The sequence below is a fragment of the Hemitrygon akajei genome, chromosome 27, assembly GCF_048418815.1.
Source record: "Hemitrygon akajei chromosome 27, sHemAka1.3, whole genome shotgun sequence".
NCBI lineage: Eukaryota > Metazoa > Chordata > Chondrichthyes > Myliobatiformes > Dasyatidae > Hemitrygon > Hemitrygon akajei.
In genome coordinates, this window is record NC_133150.1 from 15,359,016 (window position 1) to 15,377,873 (window position 18,858).

Sequence of the window (18,858 nt, forward strand, 5' to 3'; positions counted from 1 at the left end):
GAAAATTAAATACCAACTGCAGTGAGATTTTGTAACCTACACACCTTTTGTTCCCTGAAAATTCATGGAAGTTGTTCGACCTGTTTTGTTTTTAAGCTTTCCCTATTCAATTTTGATATTGTGATCATCTGATAAAAATAGATAGCTTTCTGAGGCATTTGCAGACAATATTATTTCATTTTTTCAATGATTTTTGACTGAAACAAACAAAACCTTGGAATGTGTATTGGGTAATAAAGACAACTTAAAACTTCAAGAAAAGGAAACTGAATGCAGTCAATTTTGCTGAAATAAACAAAAGTTTAGCTTCTATTACTAAGCTGCAGGATGACAGTTCTTGTCGCTGTTGAAAAATGTAAAAGTATTTCAATCATCATTCTGTTCATCTTACTGAATGCCCTGGCATGGATTTTCTGGGGTTTCTCTGCTCACCAAGTATAGCCATCTTCTGTTGAGCATTTCATCTACTGGTGTCAGGAGCTATTGTACCATATTTCCATTGTTGTTCTGGTACAAATGTATAAAATATGCTTTCTGCTATTTTTCAGTTGTTTGCTTAGTCTCGCAGAAGAGCTAAGGCATATTAAATTTCAAGGAAAAGCGAATGAAGCTCAGAGGCATTTTTATTTTTAAACTGATTGAGCTGCAGCAAATAAGGGGATTGAATCACTGGAAAAATTTAGCATAGATTTATAGAGAAAAAAATGACATCTGATTCACTTGTGCAGGGGCAACTTTCACGTGTAAAAGATTGAATTCTGTGGAACTGTTGATCCCCTCTTCATATAACCCTTTGACGCAAAAGGAAACTATTTGACCAATTTTTGACCGACCGTTGGGCAAGCCAGTCAGCCCCAATCCTACATTCAATCCCAAACTTGCTGCAGATTTATTTCCTACAGATATACATGCAATGGCCACTTTATTAGGTACAGCAGTTCTAGGCCTGCTGCTGTAGTCCATCCACTTCAAGATTCAATGAGTTGTGCATTCAGAGATGGTGTTCAGGATGCCACTGTTGTAAAGCATGGTTATTTAAATTACTGTTGTCCTCCCATCAGCTTAAATCAGTCTGGCTATTCTCCTCTGACCTCACTCATCAAAGAGGGGTTTTCACCTACAGAACTGCCGCTCTCTGGATACTTGTTTGTTTTTTTTTACATCATTCTGTGAAGATTCTAGTGATTGTTACATGTGAAAATCCCAGGTGACCAGGTGAGAGACTCAAACCAGTCTGTCTGGCAGCAACAATAATTCGACAGTATAAGTCACTTAGATCACGTTTCTTCCCCATTCTGATGTTTGGCCTGAACTACAACAGAATCTCTTGACCATGTCTGCATGCTTTTAGGCATTGAGTTGCTGTCACATGATCGGCTGATTAGATATTTGTATAAACAAGCAGGTGTACAGGGTTGCCTAAGAAAGTGGCTGCAGAGTGTATATCCAATTTCCTTTTACAAACTTCGGTTGTTTCAGCCAGCAGCTGATTCCAGTTCATCAACACTCACTCCAGAGCGGAGTTCTTCTTCATATCCTATGTATCCAATGCACCAGAGTTAAATTTGTACCTCTTTGTACCACCGGCTAATGGGAACAGCTTTCCTTTGTCTACCGTCTCCAAACCTGTCATTTTGAAGCATGTCTTCGCATGTGTAAAAACAGAGAGCCTCATGAATTTATTATGAGTCTCAGTTTCTTGTTGAGCTCTTCTCACAATCTTATTTTTTTTTCATTTTTCACTGCTTGAGATGTAAACTGATCATCTTCCATTCAAAACACCTACTCAATTTTCATTCTATAAATTTCAATAAAATAAGCAGAAAGTGAATTCAATAACAGTCAGACAATTTACCTTGCCAGAATACTGTCCAAACAGAGAAAATGAAAATGTACACTTTTTTTACTGAATGAGTTAGCAAAGGATCCACTGGGATCCTGCACATTTATACGAACCCCGGCCAAACTAATAGTCTTGAATGTGTTTCTCATTTATAAATTGTGGTGAATATATAACCATTTCAGATTTGAAAAAAGTTGTCTTTAAATTGTCAATTTTACTACCTTCACTCTTTCTCAACAAGTAGGACTTCCCAGTGGCCAAACATTTTAATTCCAATTCCCAATCCCATTCTGACATGTCTGTCCATGGCTTTCTCCACTGCCACAATCAGGCACTCTCAAATTTGAGGAGCAACACCTCATATTCCATCTAATCTGATGGTATGAACAACACTTTCTTTAACTTTCAGTAATTTCTCCCATTTCTTTTTTGATTATTCATTGTGACCCCACTCTTACCTCTTCTCTTCTCCTTACCTGCCTATCACCTCCCTCAGCTGCCTTTCCTCTTTCCTTTTCTCCCATGGTCCTTTCTCCTCTACTATCAGATTCCTCCTTCTTCTGCCCTTTACCTTTTCAACTATCACCTCACAGCTTCTCACTTCATCCCGCTTCCCCCACACACCTACCTTCCCCCTCACCTGGCTTTAGCGATCGCCTTCCAGATTGTACTCCTTCCCCTCCTCCCAGCTTCTTATTCTGGCTTTTTTCCCCTCTCCTTTCCGGTCATGATGAACGATTTCAGTCCAAAACATCAGCTCTTTATTCCTTTCCATAGTTGCTGCCTGAACTGCTGAGTTCCTCCAACATTTTGTGTGTGTATTACTTTGGATTTCCAACATCTGCTGAATTTCTTGTGTTTAATATTATTAAATTCTTTAATGGAAGTAGGGGGATGTTGTGAATTAATTGGTATTCATGGAGCTTGCTAAATCTGCATTTTGGCAGCACAGTTGATAATTGGAAATTTTAGTGGAACTACAAATAGGCCTGTTGTGACAATCATAAGAGTAGATAAACATCTCCAGTTTGTTATTGATTCACAAGCAAAGAAAAGTTGCACATTACTGAATGTGGAGATTAACAGCTTGACTTAATGACATCTGATGCTAAGAATGTAAAGCTGGTAACAAACTACTATAAATATATTTTCATTGATCTTCCTCTCTCCAGTTGTTTAGGAATTTTGGGGGGTATTTCTCAAAGGGGAGAACCCCGTCAATCATAGCATATGCTTCTTGCTTCATGCCCGACTGGAATTAGTAAAAATAATGGAAAAATTAACCTTTATTCATCTTGGCATTACCATTGGATTGTCTAAAGTTTATAATTAGTGAACCACTCTTTACTTAGGTGGCTTTTCTGAGACCCAGAACTTTTTTCAACCTTTCCCATCATGATAATCTTTTGCTACATGAATAATTCTTGTATCTAGTTCTTCACATTATAAGTTAATCATGTATGAGGTCCATGATCCCTGTATAAATGACTTTCAGAGATGTCATGGGATTAATAAGGTATGCAACTAAGGATCCATGATGCAAGCAATTTGAGCATCCACAAGGACAGTAGACTATTCTGGTGCCTAAATACAATGGCGACATGTAATAAGAATGACTTAACCTGAATGAATTCCTGTTGATTTTTAAGCAAATCTAACTTCTCCAGCTGCATGAATTCCTTCCATTGCTGACTAATTCCAACTTTGATAATTATCTATAATCTAAACCATCCTTACAGGCACCAGCTCATTACAATTCAGACCTTACACTTCAAAACATCAGGAGTGACAGAGAACAATACAGTCATTTCCTGCTGATATTACTTGATCTGCAAAGCAGCTCATGATTTACAAGCTACCGATATTCTGTAGCATTTAAAATAACTATATTCCCAATTGGTCATAAAATGTATCAATTTGCATTTTAAACAAGTGAAATCTAGCTCACTACATTAGAAATAACTTCACATATCTACCATCACCTCAGAGGATGCTGTATTTGCATAATTGCTCTGGGATCTCTCTGCTATTACAGTGAGGTTATGCCAGGCAAGACTTAACCAATAAAGGACTGCATCTACTTCAAGTTAACTCGATCCACATCAAGAGCACTTCTTATGTCATTGTCTGTATATAATGCCAAGAACATGCAGTTCCAGCATTTTTAATAGGGATGCAAAGTGAGACAAAGAGAACGAATTACATGCAAACCCTGCATTATGGGGAGGGTGCATTCCTGGAAGATGCTCCATATCACAATTTTCTGCAAGGCAAATCACCGTCACCTGAGCATGCATCAAAAAACTCAAGCTGAAAAAAGACTTTATGCTTATTTACTTTCTTCTCATAAACTCAGTAAGAATGAATTTTATCCAATACATACCTCAAATCTTTGGGTAGTTATTTGAGAATAGGGGCAAATTCCCATTCCCCAAACATCCACAAGTCAGTGCTCGTCTCTATTTTTAGTTGTTTTCTCTCTATATCACGAAATAATCTTCTTTCCTAAAAGAATTTGGTAGCAAGAGAAATAAAAGGTCACAGTAAAAAAGGACACTTAATTAATTAAAACAATACATACCAACCATTACACAACATATGGGTAAGCCTAGGTAGTTGTAGGGTAAATACATGTTTGGCACAGCTTTGTGGGCCAAAGGGCCTGTGTTGTGCTGTAGGTTTTCTATGTTCTATGTTCTATTTCCGACCACTCACAACGTGGTGAATAACTATTGTGTTTGCCATTTTACCAACATTTTTAAAACTCAATTTTTATGCTTTTCTATATTCTTCTTGATTTTATGTATGAAACCATTCTTTGTTGGGGAACTTTACTTAGAAAGATAGATAACAACTTCATTTTATCTTTCAAATTTCTGTATGCTCTGAAATTATACAGATTGGAGGGTAGGAAGAGTAACTACTTATGGTAGGAGGGAGAAAGAAATCAAATAGCCTCAAATAACTAGAATTGAAAATTTTGGAAACCATAATGAAGGGCATAATGAAACCATGATAGCAGGGCACTTAAAAATTATTGACGCTGAGCAGGTTCCACATGGATTTATAAAGCATTTCACCAACAGTTGGAATGTTTTGAGGTTGTAGTTAGGAGAATAGATGTGGGAGAAATAACAGTTAACAAGAAATATTAAAAATATCCAATTAACTGGATTCCACTGCACTTGAATGTGAACCACTTGTAACAATGCAGCAAGCACAACTTCACAAGAAAATAAAAATAATATTTTGATGGAAACATTTGCTCCACCCATAGGAAAATGCCCCCAGTTCAACTTTTCAAGCCACAATGAAATATCACAGGTCACTGCAGCAGTTAAATAGAACACATACACTAGTTCAACAACAAATATATAAAAGAAAAAAATGCTGAACAAGTACCTACTTATGTAACCCCCCTGAGCAATTTATTTCCATAGCAACATTCTCTGGTAATACTGCTTGTTACGGTTGGTTTAGTTCCTAGATTTTAAATGTGATAAGGTGAACCTCACAATCAAGATTTACTTCTCAAACCTGATTGAGCAGTAGTTACCTCAAGTCACAATGTTACACTTGTGAAGTTGTGCTTGCTGCGGATGTACAAATACATTCAGATAGAGTGGATTCCTGTTAATTGGGCCATTGGTTGATCTGGGCAGCCACTTATATGGGACAGCTATTAAAGAGCAAAAATGGGTCAAGAAAATAGCTGAGATTCACTTTGTTTACTTGGGACAATATGCCACTTAATTGGAGCAGTAGACTGTTGCCGAACATTTTCTAACTAGCATCAGTTGCATGTGTTTGTGTTCAAAGAGCGGTGATCTTGTCACTGATAGTTGGTGAGAAAGAAACAGTAAGGCAATTCAGAACTGTTTTGCTCGCTGTCAGGCTTGAGGATGCCAGAAGCAGCCGGGAATGATAATCAAATGATTGTACTACTTCAGTAAGCTAGGAGCTATGAACTGAAGGTATCTGTCGACAATCATTTTGAATGTTACAGTGACAATGAAGAGTTGGAGGATGTAATTGTTGATAACAGTCCATTATCCATGCTAGGTGTCTGCATGGATTGTGTTTATTGAGTACACTGGATTTATTCCTCTGTCGATAACTATTAGGAACTAATACACAGTTTTATAGTATTGTAGTACTATTGGTAGTGTTCTGGTTTTTTCTGTATTTTATTTAAATGCATAAATAGTTATTCAGTTTGTTTATTTTATACCTTTTTAGCTATTTTCATGAAAGTTCAGTGAGTTGGGGCAGACACTTAACTGGGCCAAGATGTACGGATCCCAATGCATCCCAAATCCACTGTAGTTAGAGTGCTACAAGGAAGAGTTGGATTTGTGTCCTTGCAAAGAGTTCAAACCACTTATCAGAATCAGATTTACTATCACCGGCATAGGCTGTGAAACTTGTTAACTTCGCAGCTGCATTAAATTGCAATACATGATAAACAGAGAAAAAAACAGAGTTACAGTAACTGTGTATATATGTACACATAATAAAAGGTTACCCGGTAAGTTAAAATAAGTAACGCAAAAACAGAAATTTAAAATAAAAGTAGTGAGGTTAATGTTCATATGTTCAACGTCCATTTAAAAATCAGATGGCAGAAGGCTGTTCCTGAATTGCTGAGTGTGTGCCGTTAGGCTTCTGTTCTTCCTTCCTGATGATAAGTTTAAGAGGCCATGTCCTGGGAGGTGGGGATCCTTAATAACAGACGCAGCCTTCCTAAGTCACTGCTCCTTGAAGACGTCTTGGATACCACGGAGGTTGGTACCCATAGCAGACAGACAAATTTTACGAGTTTTTGTAACTTATTTCGATCTGGTGCAGTCACGCCACCCCCCCAATACCAGACGGTGCTGCAGCTGCCCAGACTGCTCTCCACAGTACATCTGTAGAAGTTTTCAAGTGTTTTAGTTGACAACCAAATCTCCTCAAACTCCTAATGAAATATAGCCACTGTCTTGCCTTCTTTATAGCTGCATCACAATGTTGCAACCACATTAGGTCCTCCGAGATATTGACACCCTGGAACTTGAAATTGCTCACTCTCTCCACTTCTGATCCCTCTATGAGGGATTAGTTTGTGTTCCCTCACCTTACCCTTCCTGAAGTCCACAATCAGCTCTTTGTTTTTTTGCTGATGTTGAATGCAAGGTTATTGCTGTGACACCATTCAACTAACTGGTATATCTCATCCTGTACGCCCTTTCGTCAGCATCAGAGATTCTGCCAACAATATCGTCAGCAAATTTAACAATGGTAGTTGAATTATGCCTCGCCACACAGTCATGGCGGTAGAGAGCGTAGAGCAGTGAGCTAAGTACACATCCCTGTGGTGCACCAGTGTTGATTGTCAGTGAGGTGCAGATGTTATTTCCAATCTGCACAGATTCAGTATTCTGGTTAGGAAACCAAGGATCCAGTTGAAGAAGGAGGTACAGAGGTCCTGCAGCTTTTTGATCAGGACTGCAGGAATGATGGTGTTAAATGCTGAGCTATTGTCAATAAGCAGCATCCTAGCATAGGTATTTGCATTGCCCAGGTGATCCAAGGCTGCGTGGAGAGCCATTGAGATCACGTCTGCTGTAGACTTATTGTGGCGATAGGCAAATTGCAGTGGGCCCAGGTCCTCCCTGAGACAGGTGTTGTTTCTACCAGTGACCAGCCTCTCAACACATGCAAACCACTTCTGACACTTCTCGTTCAAATCCACCTGTGAAAGTTAAAACGGTATTCTTAAATTGATGAAAACAGACAAGATCAATCTTTTGCTATGCATATTTTGAAACAAACCTGATGCTGTAGAACAAGGGGGAACATTTATAAGGAAGATAGGGGGAAGCTTAAATGTTGTAAATTATGTTCAAGTTTGTTCAAATTGAATGCAGTTGTACATCCATGTAAGATTAGATATGATTTTGATGTTTTATCTTTTCCACTATCAAACTGCATTTTACCATTTGGTAAAGTTTCTTGTGTTAATTACATATATAGACATCCATTACTCTTGAGAGACCACGGATTTGCGCCTTGGAAAGTTTCCAGGGCGCAGGCCTGGGCAGGGTTGTATGGAAGACCAGCAGTTGCCCAAGCTGCAAGTCTCCCCTCTCCACGCCACTGATGTTGTCCAAGGGAAGGGCAAGGGCTGATACAGCTTGGCACTGGTGTCATCGCAGAGCAATGTGTGGTTAAGTGCCTTGCTCAAGGACACAACATGCTGCCTTAGTTGAAGCTCGAACTAGCGACCTTCAGATCACTGGACCAATGCCTTAACCACTTGGCCATGCACCAACACAATATTAATTTTAATATTGAGCTACAGACTCTTTTGACTGATAAACACTTGCTGGTGTTCCCTCTGTGGGTTTCTACAGTTCCATGTAAATCAACAATCTGCAAAGTAAAACAAGTGAATTTATTAATTGAATGTTAGCAATTTTTCTGACCTATAGGGAAAGGATTGTTGTACTTCTAAGATATCCCTCAATGGAATCTCTAGGCTAACATTCTGAAGTATTAATTGTAGAATGTTGATCAAAGATAGGAGCTTTAGATAATTTTTTTCTTCCTTGACCAGAAATGGAAACAACACTTGTATTGTCTTCACTAGAAAGCATGGAGGAGTGGGATTAAACCGGCTTTCAATGACTCATAACCACACCTTACACTGCATTTGCCAAATCTGGGTGTTTTGAACAGTTCTATGTTACATAGTTTAAAATGTTAGCACAATAACATGCTTACATTGCACTCCTAATGTGGTTTTAAAAAAACCCAAGTGTTTCACAGGAACCATTTTAAACAGAATTTCCAGAGCTACATAAGCACAATTGACACCGAAAAGTGGTAAGTTAGAGGAAGCATCATAAAGAAGGAAAGAGAAGCAGAGAGATTTACATGGAGATTTACTGCATGGGGTCTTGGCAGATGATGCAAGCACCATCAATAGTGAATGGATTGAAATCGAGGTAACTGAGAGAATAAAATTGGAGTGGTGATGAGAAAGCATACAGGACTGAGATAGTTCAGCTGTTTGAGTTGTGTCGCAGCAACAGCCTTGCACTCAACTTCAGTTAAACCAAAGAGTTGATTGTTGACTTTAGAAAGGGTAAAATGAGGGCAAGCACACCAGTCCTCTTCCAGAGATCAGTTGTGGAAAGGGTGAGCAATTTCAGGCTCCTGGGTGTCAACATCCCTGAGGATCTATGCTGGGGTGACAAAGAAGGCAAGGCAGTGGCTATGTTTCATTAGGAGTTTGAGGAAATCTTGCATGCCATAAAAGGCACTTGCAAATTCCTACAGATATACCGTGAAGAGCATTTGAACTGGCTGCATCATTTTCTGGTAAGGGGGAGGGCACTGCACAGGATCGAAATATGCTGCAGAAGGTTGCAAACTCAGCCATCTCCATCATGGGCACTAGCCTCCTCAGCATCTAGGACATCTTTAAGTAGAGATGCTGCAAAAATGTGGCATCTATCATTAAGGACCCCCAGCACCCAGAACATGCCTTCTTCTCATTGCTACCATTAGGAAGAAGGTACAGGAGCCTGAAGGCACACACTCAATGATTCAGGAACAGCTTCTTCCCCTCTACCATCAGTTTTCTGAATGGACATTGAACTCATGAACACTACCTCATAACTTTCTTTTTCTCTCTTTGCACTGTTTATTTAATTTTGCATAGAGAGAGATACAGAGAGAGAGAGAGTGATAGACACACACGTATATATAGATATATAGGTATGATATACTTACTATAATTTACTGTTTTTAATATTATCTATTGTGAAGTACTGCTGCTGCATAACAACAAATTTCACGATATATGCTGATGATATTAAGCCTGATTCTGACTCTGAAACCTTGAAGACTGTAGATTTGGAGAAGGTAAACAAAGTAGGGGTTTGTGAGCCTCTTCTGACAGTGTTTCCACAATGATGCATATTTGTTGTGATGAATAAAGAGCTATATACTGAGGTTACAATGGCTCTGCAGTAACCTCATTCACAGTCGCAACATCAGTCATAGAACTGGTTTGGATTTGCGGTCAGTGGAGTTATCAGGAAGATGCAGGAAATGTGAACTGAAAAGAGAAAATACTAAAACACGCAGCAGGGCAGGTAGCATCTGCGTAGCTGGATCCTGACTAACTTGCTGGGTGTTTCAGTATCTTCAGTTTTTGTTTCTGTTAATTGAAAGGAGTTGACTTCAATTTCATGAATCAAACTATTCTAAACATGCATTCTAAAAAGTACAGTGAGGAATTAAATAAAAGAAGCTGCTGGTATTGTGATTCAGCATCAGTGAGTCGTTAACAGTTTTGAAAAAAATTCAACTAATTTAAGATTTTCATAAAGTGTGTGTGAGTGATCATCTATTTTTCCGCTCCTAGTGGGACGTGGATGAACGCTTCTCAAAGATGCGTCATGCCCTGATATAGATTGATGAGTTTCTCCGCTATTCTGACTGGCTTACGACTTTCATCCATAAGGCAAAGTGCTCAACTGATTTTAAAGTGCCTCCACACTCCAAAGGCTTAATTAGATAAAATGGTTATTGCCTGTTTTCTAGTCTGGCAAGGCAAAGATCAATGGAGGATGATGAAGAATTTGAGAAAGCTCGTCGGCGCCGAACTCGAATGAACAGTTCATTAACAGATAATGAAGGTATTCCTGAAGAGCAATATACATCTGAAAACAGGTACAAATATTGTAATTATATCTGTTCTCTAAAAGAGTAGTCTCCAATAGACTGGGGAGTAGTCTACTGTCAAAAAAGGTGGTATTTAACAAATAACTATTCCAGCATTTAATAAAATAGAGACAATCAAAAGTCGCTTTCCAACACAGTTCAACAGATTTCAATAGGCACTTTTAATGCCAGAGAAATGTATACAATATGCATCCTGAAATAGTTTTCTTTGCAAGCATCCACGAAAACGGAGGAGCATCTAAAAGAATGAACGACAGTTAAATTTCAGAACCCCAAAGCCCCCGCAGCTCCCCCCCGCATAAGTAGCAGCAAAGCAATGACCCCCCCCCACCAGCAGAAAGCATCAGCATTCTCCGCCGAACACTCAAGCGTGCAGCAAAGTATCAATACAAACACAGACTTGCAGTACCCAAAGACTACTCGTTCACCTGGTAATTCGACATACCACAGGCTCTCTCTCTCCCTAATAATGGAAAAAGAGATGTCTCCATTTCACAGTGGGAGGGAAGAAGTAACAAAACAACTCTCTGACTTATGGTGTTATTCCCTCTTGAGAGACAAAGACAATTGTCTTGTTTTTGGTTCTGAATGTTCTTAGCAGTTACACATTCATAGCCCACCATCTAGAGATACCCGAGACTGCACTACATGGGGAGAAGAAATTGTTTATCATCTTAGTTCGAAATTGCCCACTAGTGCTATTCAAATTTCTTAGAAAGGAAAATAAGATATTCCCTAGCAACCACTCCCACAACCTCATGTTCCAGTATAGCTGCCTTTCATTCTGAACACTAAGAAGTTCTGGCTCATTCTACTTCACCAGATGGAAGTTAACAACAATGACCACATCCAAAGCAAACAATCAGACTTGCCGTGGGGTAGCACAGTTGGTTTAATGGAATGGTGTGGAGGACTGTGAAGGAAAAACAGGAACGGGGGAAGGGGTTTTTGAAAATAAGATGCAGTTGAAGGAAAGGTAAAGGAGAAAATAAATCAAGATATAATATTATTGGAAAAAAATAAAAAAATAAAAATTCTTGTCAGTAAATTTTTCAGTGGGAATGAAGGCATAATAAAAAAAACAACATTGAACAAGGGTGCTATTGCAGAAATGAAACAAAAGGAAAACATTGCTTGACTAGTAACTAGAAGGCAGACCGACCGGTTGGAACCATAAGTTCAAATCCTAATGTAATAAATGGAAAATTTTAATTCAGGTGATTAAGCAAGTCCGGAATAAAAAGCTGATATTGATTTTTTTCATAAAAAATCCAATTGGCTCATATTAGCTTTCAAGGAAGGAATCAGCAATCCAATACCCAGTTTGGCCTGTATGTGATTGTAGTTGCTGACTCATAATTGTTCTTTAAAATAACTTGATAGACCTGTCAGTTAAGGGACAATTAGGAAGAGCAATAAACTTTGGCCCAGCAGCAAGGCTCTCATAATGACAAATAATATACAGAACAATTCAATTGTTATTGGATTTATAGAAAGTGCACGTTCTGTCAGCGATATCTCCTCACAGTTTTTCTTTATTTGACCAGCAGGTTAAAAATAAATGCGCACACACAGCTTACATTAGGATTGATTGCAATGCCATGGAGGAGAGATTTATTCAGGATGCCAGGGGTTAAAAAGCTTTAGGACTGAAACATACTCTGCCAAGAAATCGATGCCAGTTTAAGTGAGTTAGTAAGACAGTATGTAACAAGCCAATGAAAGTTTTGACCAAAGAAATGACACACCAATATTTGGCAGTGGTTGAGGGCCAAAGTTCTGTGTTCTGTTGAAATGCTCTTGTACTTTGAAAGGCTTTTCCTTTATGTGCTTCATGATAACAAAGTCTTCAGCAGCATCAGCCTCATGCACCGTGTTGTACTACATGGGCAATCATTGTCTCAATGAATGTTCATCCCGGCAGGTAGGAGGCTACCTAGGCGGGAGATAAGGTATTGCTCCATCGACCTGCGTGTGGCCTCATCCTGACGGTAGAGGAGGCCATGGACAGACATGTCGGAGTGGGAGTTCTCTGTGGAATTTAAGTGTGTGGCCACAGGGAGATCTCGCCACTGCTGGAGGACTGAGCGCCGGTGTTCGGCAAAACGGTCTCCCAGTCTGCGGCGGGTCTGATAAGGTATTGCTCCATCGACCTGCATGTGAGGTCGATGGAGCAATACCTTATCTCCCGCCTAGGTAGCCTCCTACCTGCTGGCATGAACATTCAACTCACAAACTTCCGTTGATACCCCGGGCCCCCACCCTTACCCCCATCCCTATCTATTATTTTAGTCTGGTTCTCTTCCTCTCTCTTTTTTCCCCCCTCACTATAATCTCCCCCCAGCCCTACCTTTCTTTCTCTTTTGTTTCCCATAATTCTCCACCTTCCCCCTAGCCCATTTCCCTCCAGCCTATCACTTCCTAGCTCTCTACTTTATCCTTCCCCCCTTGACCATCCCATGTTACTTCACTCCTGATGAAGGGTTTCGACCCGAAACGTCATCACTACCTCCTCCCATAGATGCTGTCTGGCCTGCTGAGTTCTGCCAGCATTTTGTGTTTTTATTTATTTCCAGCATCTGCAGATTCACTCGTTTTCCCTCTCTTAGATGGACTGCCTTCCCAGGCTGACTAGCTCCATCTACCTGAAGCACTAAGGTGCCAAGACCCATCTTCACCCCTTCTCCTGTCAGTAGAAATGGTTCTGTCGGGCTATGAGGCTAATCCACATGAGAAGGCCAGGAGTTGGATTTGGTTGTTAGAAGCTATTTGAGGCGCATGCCATGAGGAAAACTTTTAGGTAGTGTGAGCTTGTCCCCACTACCAATCCTTGGCTTGACAACATTGGAACAAGGGCATATAATAGAGCAAAAATTAGTGGGAAGTTCGAGGATTTGGAAGCTTTTGAAAACTGACAGAAGACAACTAAAACAGTCATTAAAAAGGTAATGATGAAATACAAAAGTAAGCTAGCCAATAATATTAAAGAGGATACCAAAAATTTCTTCTGATACATAAGGTATAAGAGTTGCGAGAGGACACCGGAATGCTGGAAACCAGTGCCGGAGAGGTAGTAATGGTGGACAAGGAAATGGATGAACTGAATATGTATTTTGCATCACTCATCACTGAGGAAGACATTAACAGCATGGTGGAAGTTTCTGGTGTCAGGGGCCATGAAGTATGTGGAGCTACCATTAATAGAGAGATGTTTCTTGGGAAACTGAAAGGTCTGAAGGTAGATAAGTCACCTGGACCAGATGGTGTACACCCCAGGTTCTGAAAGAGGAGGCTGAAGAGACTGTGAAGGCATTAATAATGATCCTTCAAGTATCACTAGATTCTGGAATGGTTCTGGAAGAATGGAAAATTGAAAATGTCTTTCCACTCTTCAGAAGGGAGAGAAGGCAGAAGAAAGGAAATTATAGGCCAGTAAGTCTGATCTCAGTGGTTGGGAAGATGTTGGAGTCGATTGCTAAGGATGTGGCTTTGGGGTACTGAGAGGCACATGATAAATTAGATCATCGTCAGCGTGGTTTTCTCAAGGGAAAAGCTTGCCTGACAAATCTGTTAGAATTTTTGAAGAAATAACAAGCAGGATAGACAAAGGAGAATCTGTTGATGTTGTGTACTTGGATTTGCAGAAGGTCTTTTACAAGGTGCCACACATGAGGCTGATTAATAAGCTACAAGCCCATGATATCACAGGAAAGATTTGAACATGGATAAAGCAGTGGCCGATTAGCAGGAGGCAAAGAGTGGGTGTAAAGGGAGACTTTTCTGATTGGCTGCCGGTGACTAGTAGTGTTCCACCTGAATCTGTTTTGAGACCAATCCTGTTTTATGTTATATGTTATTTATTTGGATGATAGAATAGATGGCTTTGTTGCAAAGTTCACAGGTGATACGAAGATAGCTGGAGGGGCTGGTGGTTTTGACGAAGGACACAGAAGGACTGAGACAGATCGGGAGAATGGGCAAGGAAGTGGCAGATGGAATACAGTGTCGTGAAGTGTATGGTCATACACTTTGGTAGAAAAAATGAAAGGGTTGACTGTTTTCTAAATAGGGAGGAAATACAAAATTATGAGGCATAAAGGGATTTGGGAGTCCCTGTTCAGTATTCCCTGAGGGTTGAGTTGCAGGTTGAGTATATGATGAGAAAGGCAAATGTGATGTTAGTATTCATTTCAAGAGGATTAGAATGTAATTAGAATATAAAGCCAGGATGTAATGTTGAGACTTTACAAAGCACTGGTGAGGACTCACGTTGATTATTGTGAGCAGTTTTGGGCCTCTTATCTCAGAAAGGATGTGCTGAAACTGGAGAGGATTCAAAGGAGATTCACATAAATGATTGAATGGATTGTCATATGAAGAGCATTTGATGGCCCTGGGCCTGTGTTCACTGGAATTCAGAAGAATGAGGGAGACCTCATTGAAACCAATAGAATGGTAAAAGGGTTTCATAGAGTGGTTGTGGAGAGGATGTTTCCTATGGTGGGACTGTCTAAGACTGGAAGACACAGCCTCAGAATAGAGAGGTGTCCTTTTTACAGTGGAGATGAGGAAGAATTTCTTTAGCCAAAGGGTGGTGATTCTGTGGTTTTCGTTGCCACAGGCAGCTGTGGATGCCAAGTCTTTATATTTAAGATATAGGTTGATAGATTCTTGATTGGTCAGGGCATGAAGGGATACAGGAAGAAGGCAGGAGATTGGGGACTAAGAGGAAAATTGAATCAGCCATGATGAAATGATGGAGCAGACTCGATGCGCCAAATTGTCTAATTCCTGCTCCTGTATCTTATGGTCTTATGGCTATTGTTAGATTGTATTATCTGTCTAATGTTCTTTGTAGCTGGTATTTCTTTGCTGTCCCCTGCATTTCAGTTAACATTGTGTCTTCATGTTCTCTCCATAGAAAATGGCCAGGCCTTGTCTAGTCTTGGTATCTCTAGATGCACAAAGTACCTTTGGAGCTATACTGAAAAAGCACTCTTGAACTGTACAGTTGCAGAATACTGCCTCTCTATCCTTTTATTTCTTTTTCCCCTGTGTTTTCTCTCCTTAGCCACAAAACCTTGACTCATTAATATTTTCCTGCACTGAATAGCTCAGCCTATTTACCAACCAACCCACACCTGTAACTTTTAGCATATCAATGATGCTATAGCAAAATCTCTATAGAACCCAGCAACGACTCTTTAACTAATAATGAAGTAATATTAGAAGCATTGTGAAGGCCTGTTTCTGCATGTGTGACCATCCAGCCATGTACAATCTAAAATTCAGGATATAATGTCTGCTGGCATCAGTGTGATTATCCTGACTCCTTCATGCATTGGTAGGTTGACAAATGGAAAGCCTGAAGGAAAATGGTAGTCTCTGTAGAACTTAGTGCCCACAATATTTTATCTTGACTTTTTTTTTGAGATTGAATCACATCACTCAAAAATCACTTCTTTCTAGGCAGAGTTGCTTTCTTTGGAATAGAAAAACTAGGATGTGAGTATTGAGTTTTTGAAAGTTAGTGAGTGGTTTTACTAAGGACAAAGATAAGAGAAATGTATTCATACATTAGAAAGCAAAAATCATAAATCATTGCAGAAAGATGGTGAAATGTTTTGTTCAGAAATGTACAACCAACTGTAAGGTGTTGATTGGCAACGAAAAATGGTATGAAAGGAATCATTCTGGAGCCAAAATCATTTAAGACCAAATGGTCTGATATTAGTTCAAAAAGCAAAATCCTATGCAAGTCTGAAATAAAAATAGAAAATACTGGAAATACTCAAGAGGTTAGCTAGTATCTGCAGGGCAGGAGTTTTTTTAATGCCTATTTCCCAAGAATACTTCATCAGGCTGTCTCAGCGAAACATGGTTTAACACTGTGCTTAAGGTGGAAAATGCCAAAAGATGGTTGAATCAGAATAAGTAGTTAAGGCTCTTACTGAAACATTTTATTTTGTATCTGAGGCTTTTGAGCACCTTTCCAGATTTGGAGGTAGTTTTCAGGTGTTGGGTAAACTCAGATTTTAAGGAATATTAAAGAATCCTTTTAATTATAGTTTTTTTTTGTTGGATGTTAACTTTTTTTATGCTTCTACTCCCAAAGCCAATCTAATATACTGTAGCACAAAAAAAATGAAGTGTAAATTTAACAAAACCTCCAGAAATGACTATCTTAATCTTTGTAATAAAATTACACATGCAGGAAATGACTTGAATCTTTAATGGGTTCCGTGTTTTGCTGTACCTACAGTTTGTTAATTAGTTTCACAGTGGAGTTGTTAGAATGGCCTCCCACAGACTGAAGGCCAAAGCAGAGCCACTAAAATACACCGTTCCTCCTTCGGCTCAAGGTAAAAGTAAAAATCTGGCTCATCTCCAAATTTATACTTAGCTGCTAAAAGGATGATGTGAACTTTGGATTAGGCTGAGATTATCATACTCAATTACATAAAGCCTGGGCATTTACCCCTCCCTATTGGAAGTATGTATTTACCAAGGTTGCAGCTATTCTGTGGAACTGATATGACAGCACCTGACACAGTCAACAGTTTGCACTTCACAAGTTTGATTGATAACCATGTGCCTCAAATCCTACCCTCTGAACCTTGCATTCATAAAGCAGTAATCTGCGGTGCCAGCTGCTGAATTTTTTAAATATTCTGGGGGGGACTCACTGAGGAATTTGCTCTTTGAAATGCATTTTCAAACCCCTACTTTGAGTTATAACCTGCCAAATGTTCCCTGACTCTAGATCTGCAGGTCTCAGGCACTAATCATTGCAGAATAGTGGGAATGCAACCATTTATTTATTAATTTTATATATCACAGCTATGTTTCTCATCAATGTCAGAGATTTCAGATTTTTTTATGAAGATGCAAATTTGTCCACTAGTCTCGGGTTTAAAGATATTCCCTCTAGCTAGTGCATCGGCTCAGTAAATCTAGTATTTAATGATTACTATAGATGGCATTTTGCAGAACAAGTTAAACAATGAACAATTGTAGAACAAGGTTATTGCAAGGTACTGTGGGACAGGAAATTACTTTATTCTTGACTATATGAATTCCTCAAAGGATTACGGTCAAGTCGGGGATTGATACACATAGTATGTTACAGCACATCATAAATATCTTTAAGCCAATAGAATTGTTTTAAACCATTTGCTTCTATCCATAATTAAGCTCTGAGTTAAATGAACAAGAAGTGATGACTACACATGCAGAAGATGAACCCGTTGAATTTGCTGAAATGCTGAAGAGGAGAGAAGAGGATAAAAGGCGCTACCAGCGTGAGACGTTGCAAAGTTTGAAATTAGCCAAGTTCGGCTCTGAATCAGAAGTTGAAGGAGGAAGTACGAGTGAGCAAGAGAATGAAAACAAGAAGCCAGAAATGAAGGAGGTGCCCACCAAAACACTGGAGAAACAAACAGAAGACTATTATAGTAGGAGACCTAGTGCAAGCAGTTTGAAGGTGAGTGTCGTGCTAACAATAAAAAAACCAAAAGTTGTGCGAGGGTTGCTATTTGCTTAATATCAAACCTAGTTATTTTGCAATAAGTTGGTTAGCATGTTGTTTTGGGATTGTAGTGTTATATCATGCAATTAAGATATTGTGTTCTGCTAAGTTTGACATATGTCAGCAAGAGTGAGTGGGAACGCAGCAAAGAAGTAAAAGTCCTTAAGGACTTGAAGCTGAAAATGAACATTAAGTAAAGGCAATTAGTTCTGAAATTGGGAAACACTCTATTCACTCAAAAACCAATGGAAAATTCTGAGCACTCTTTTGTAAAAGGCTATAGCTGCTGGCTGAATTAATATTTTGAACAAATAATATTTTACAAAGTAAACATTTTTTAGGGTGAAGATTTTGCACTTTTGTAACATGCATTCTGCATTGTTACATCTTGTTCTACCTCAATGCACTGGGTATTAATCTTATTTAATACAGAGAGTGTTCAGGACAAACTTTTCACTGTACCTCCATACATATGACAATAATCCAATTCCAGTTCCAATTTTGGATGACGTGTATCAGGGGCTAGTAAGTGGAAAAGGTTTGGATTAATCACAGACTGACTGGTTGGTGTAACTGGATCAAGAAGATGATTTTTCAAAGTTCAAAAATTCAAAGTTCAAAGTACATATATTATCAAAGTATATATGCAGTATACAGCCCCGAGATTTATCTGCCCCACAGACAGCCATGAAACAAAGAAAATCATGGCACCCACTTAAAGACTGAAGATCAACTCTCCCCCATGTGCAAA

General features: G+C 39.2%; 1 protein-coding gene across 3 annotated transcripts in view; it reads left to right on the plus strand.

Annotated features, from left to right (window-relative positions):
• Positions 1-18,858, plus strand: part of LOC140717142 (uncharacterized) — a 165,324-nt gene that overhangs the window by 71,172 nt on the left and 75,294 nt on the right. For all 3 annotated transcript variants that reach the window (XM_073030404.1, XM_073030403.1, XM_073030405.1), the window contains exons 2-3: positions 10,439-10,567; positions 17,774-18,062. In XM_073030404.1, coding sequence (XP_072886505.1) covers positions 10,439-10,567; positions 17,774-18,062 — 418 coding nt within the window. The remainder of the gene's footprint in view (positions 1-10,438; positions 10,568-17,773; positions 18,063-18,858) is intronic.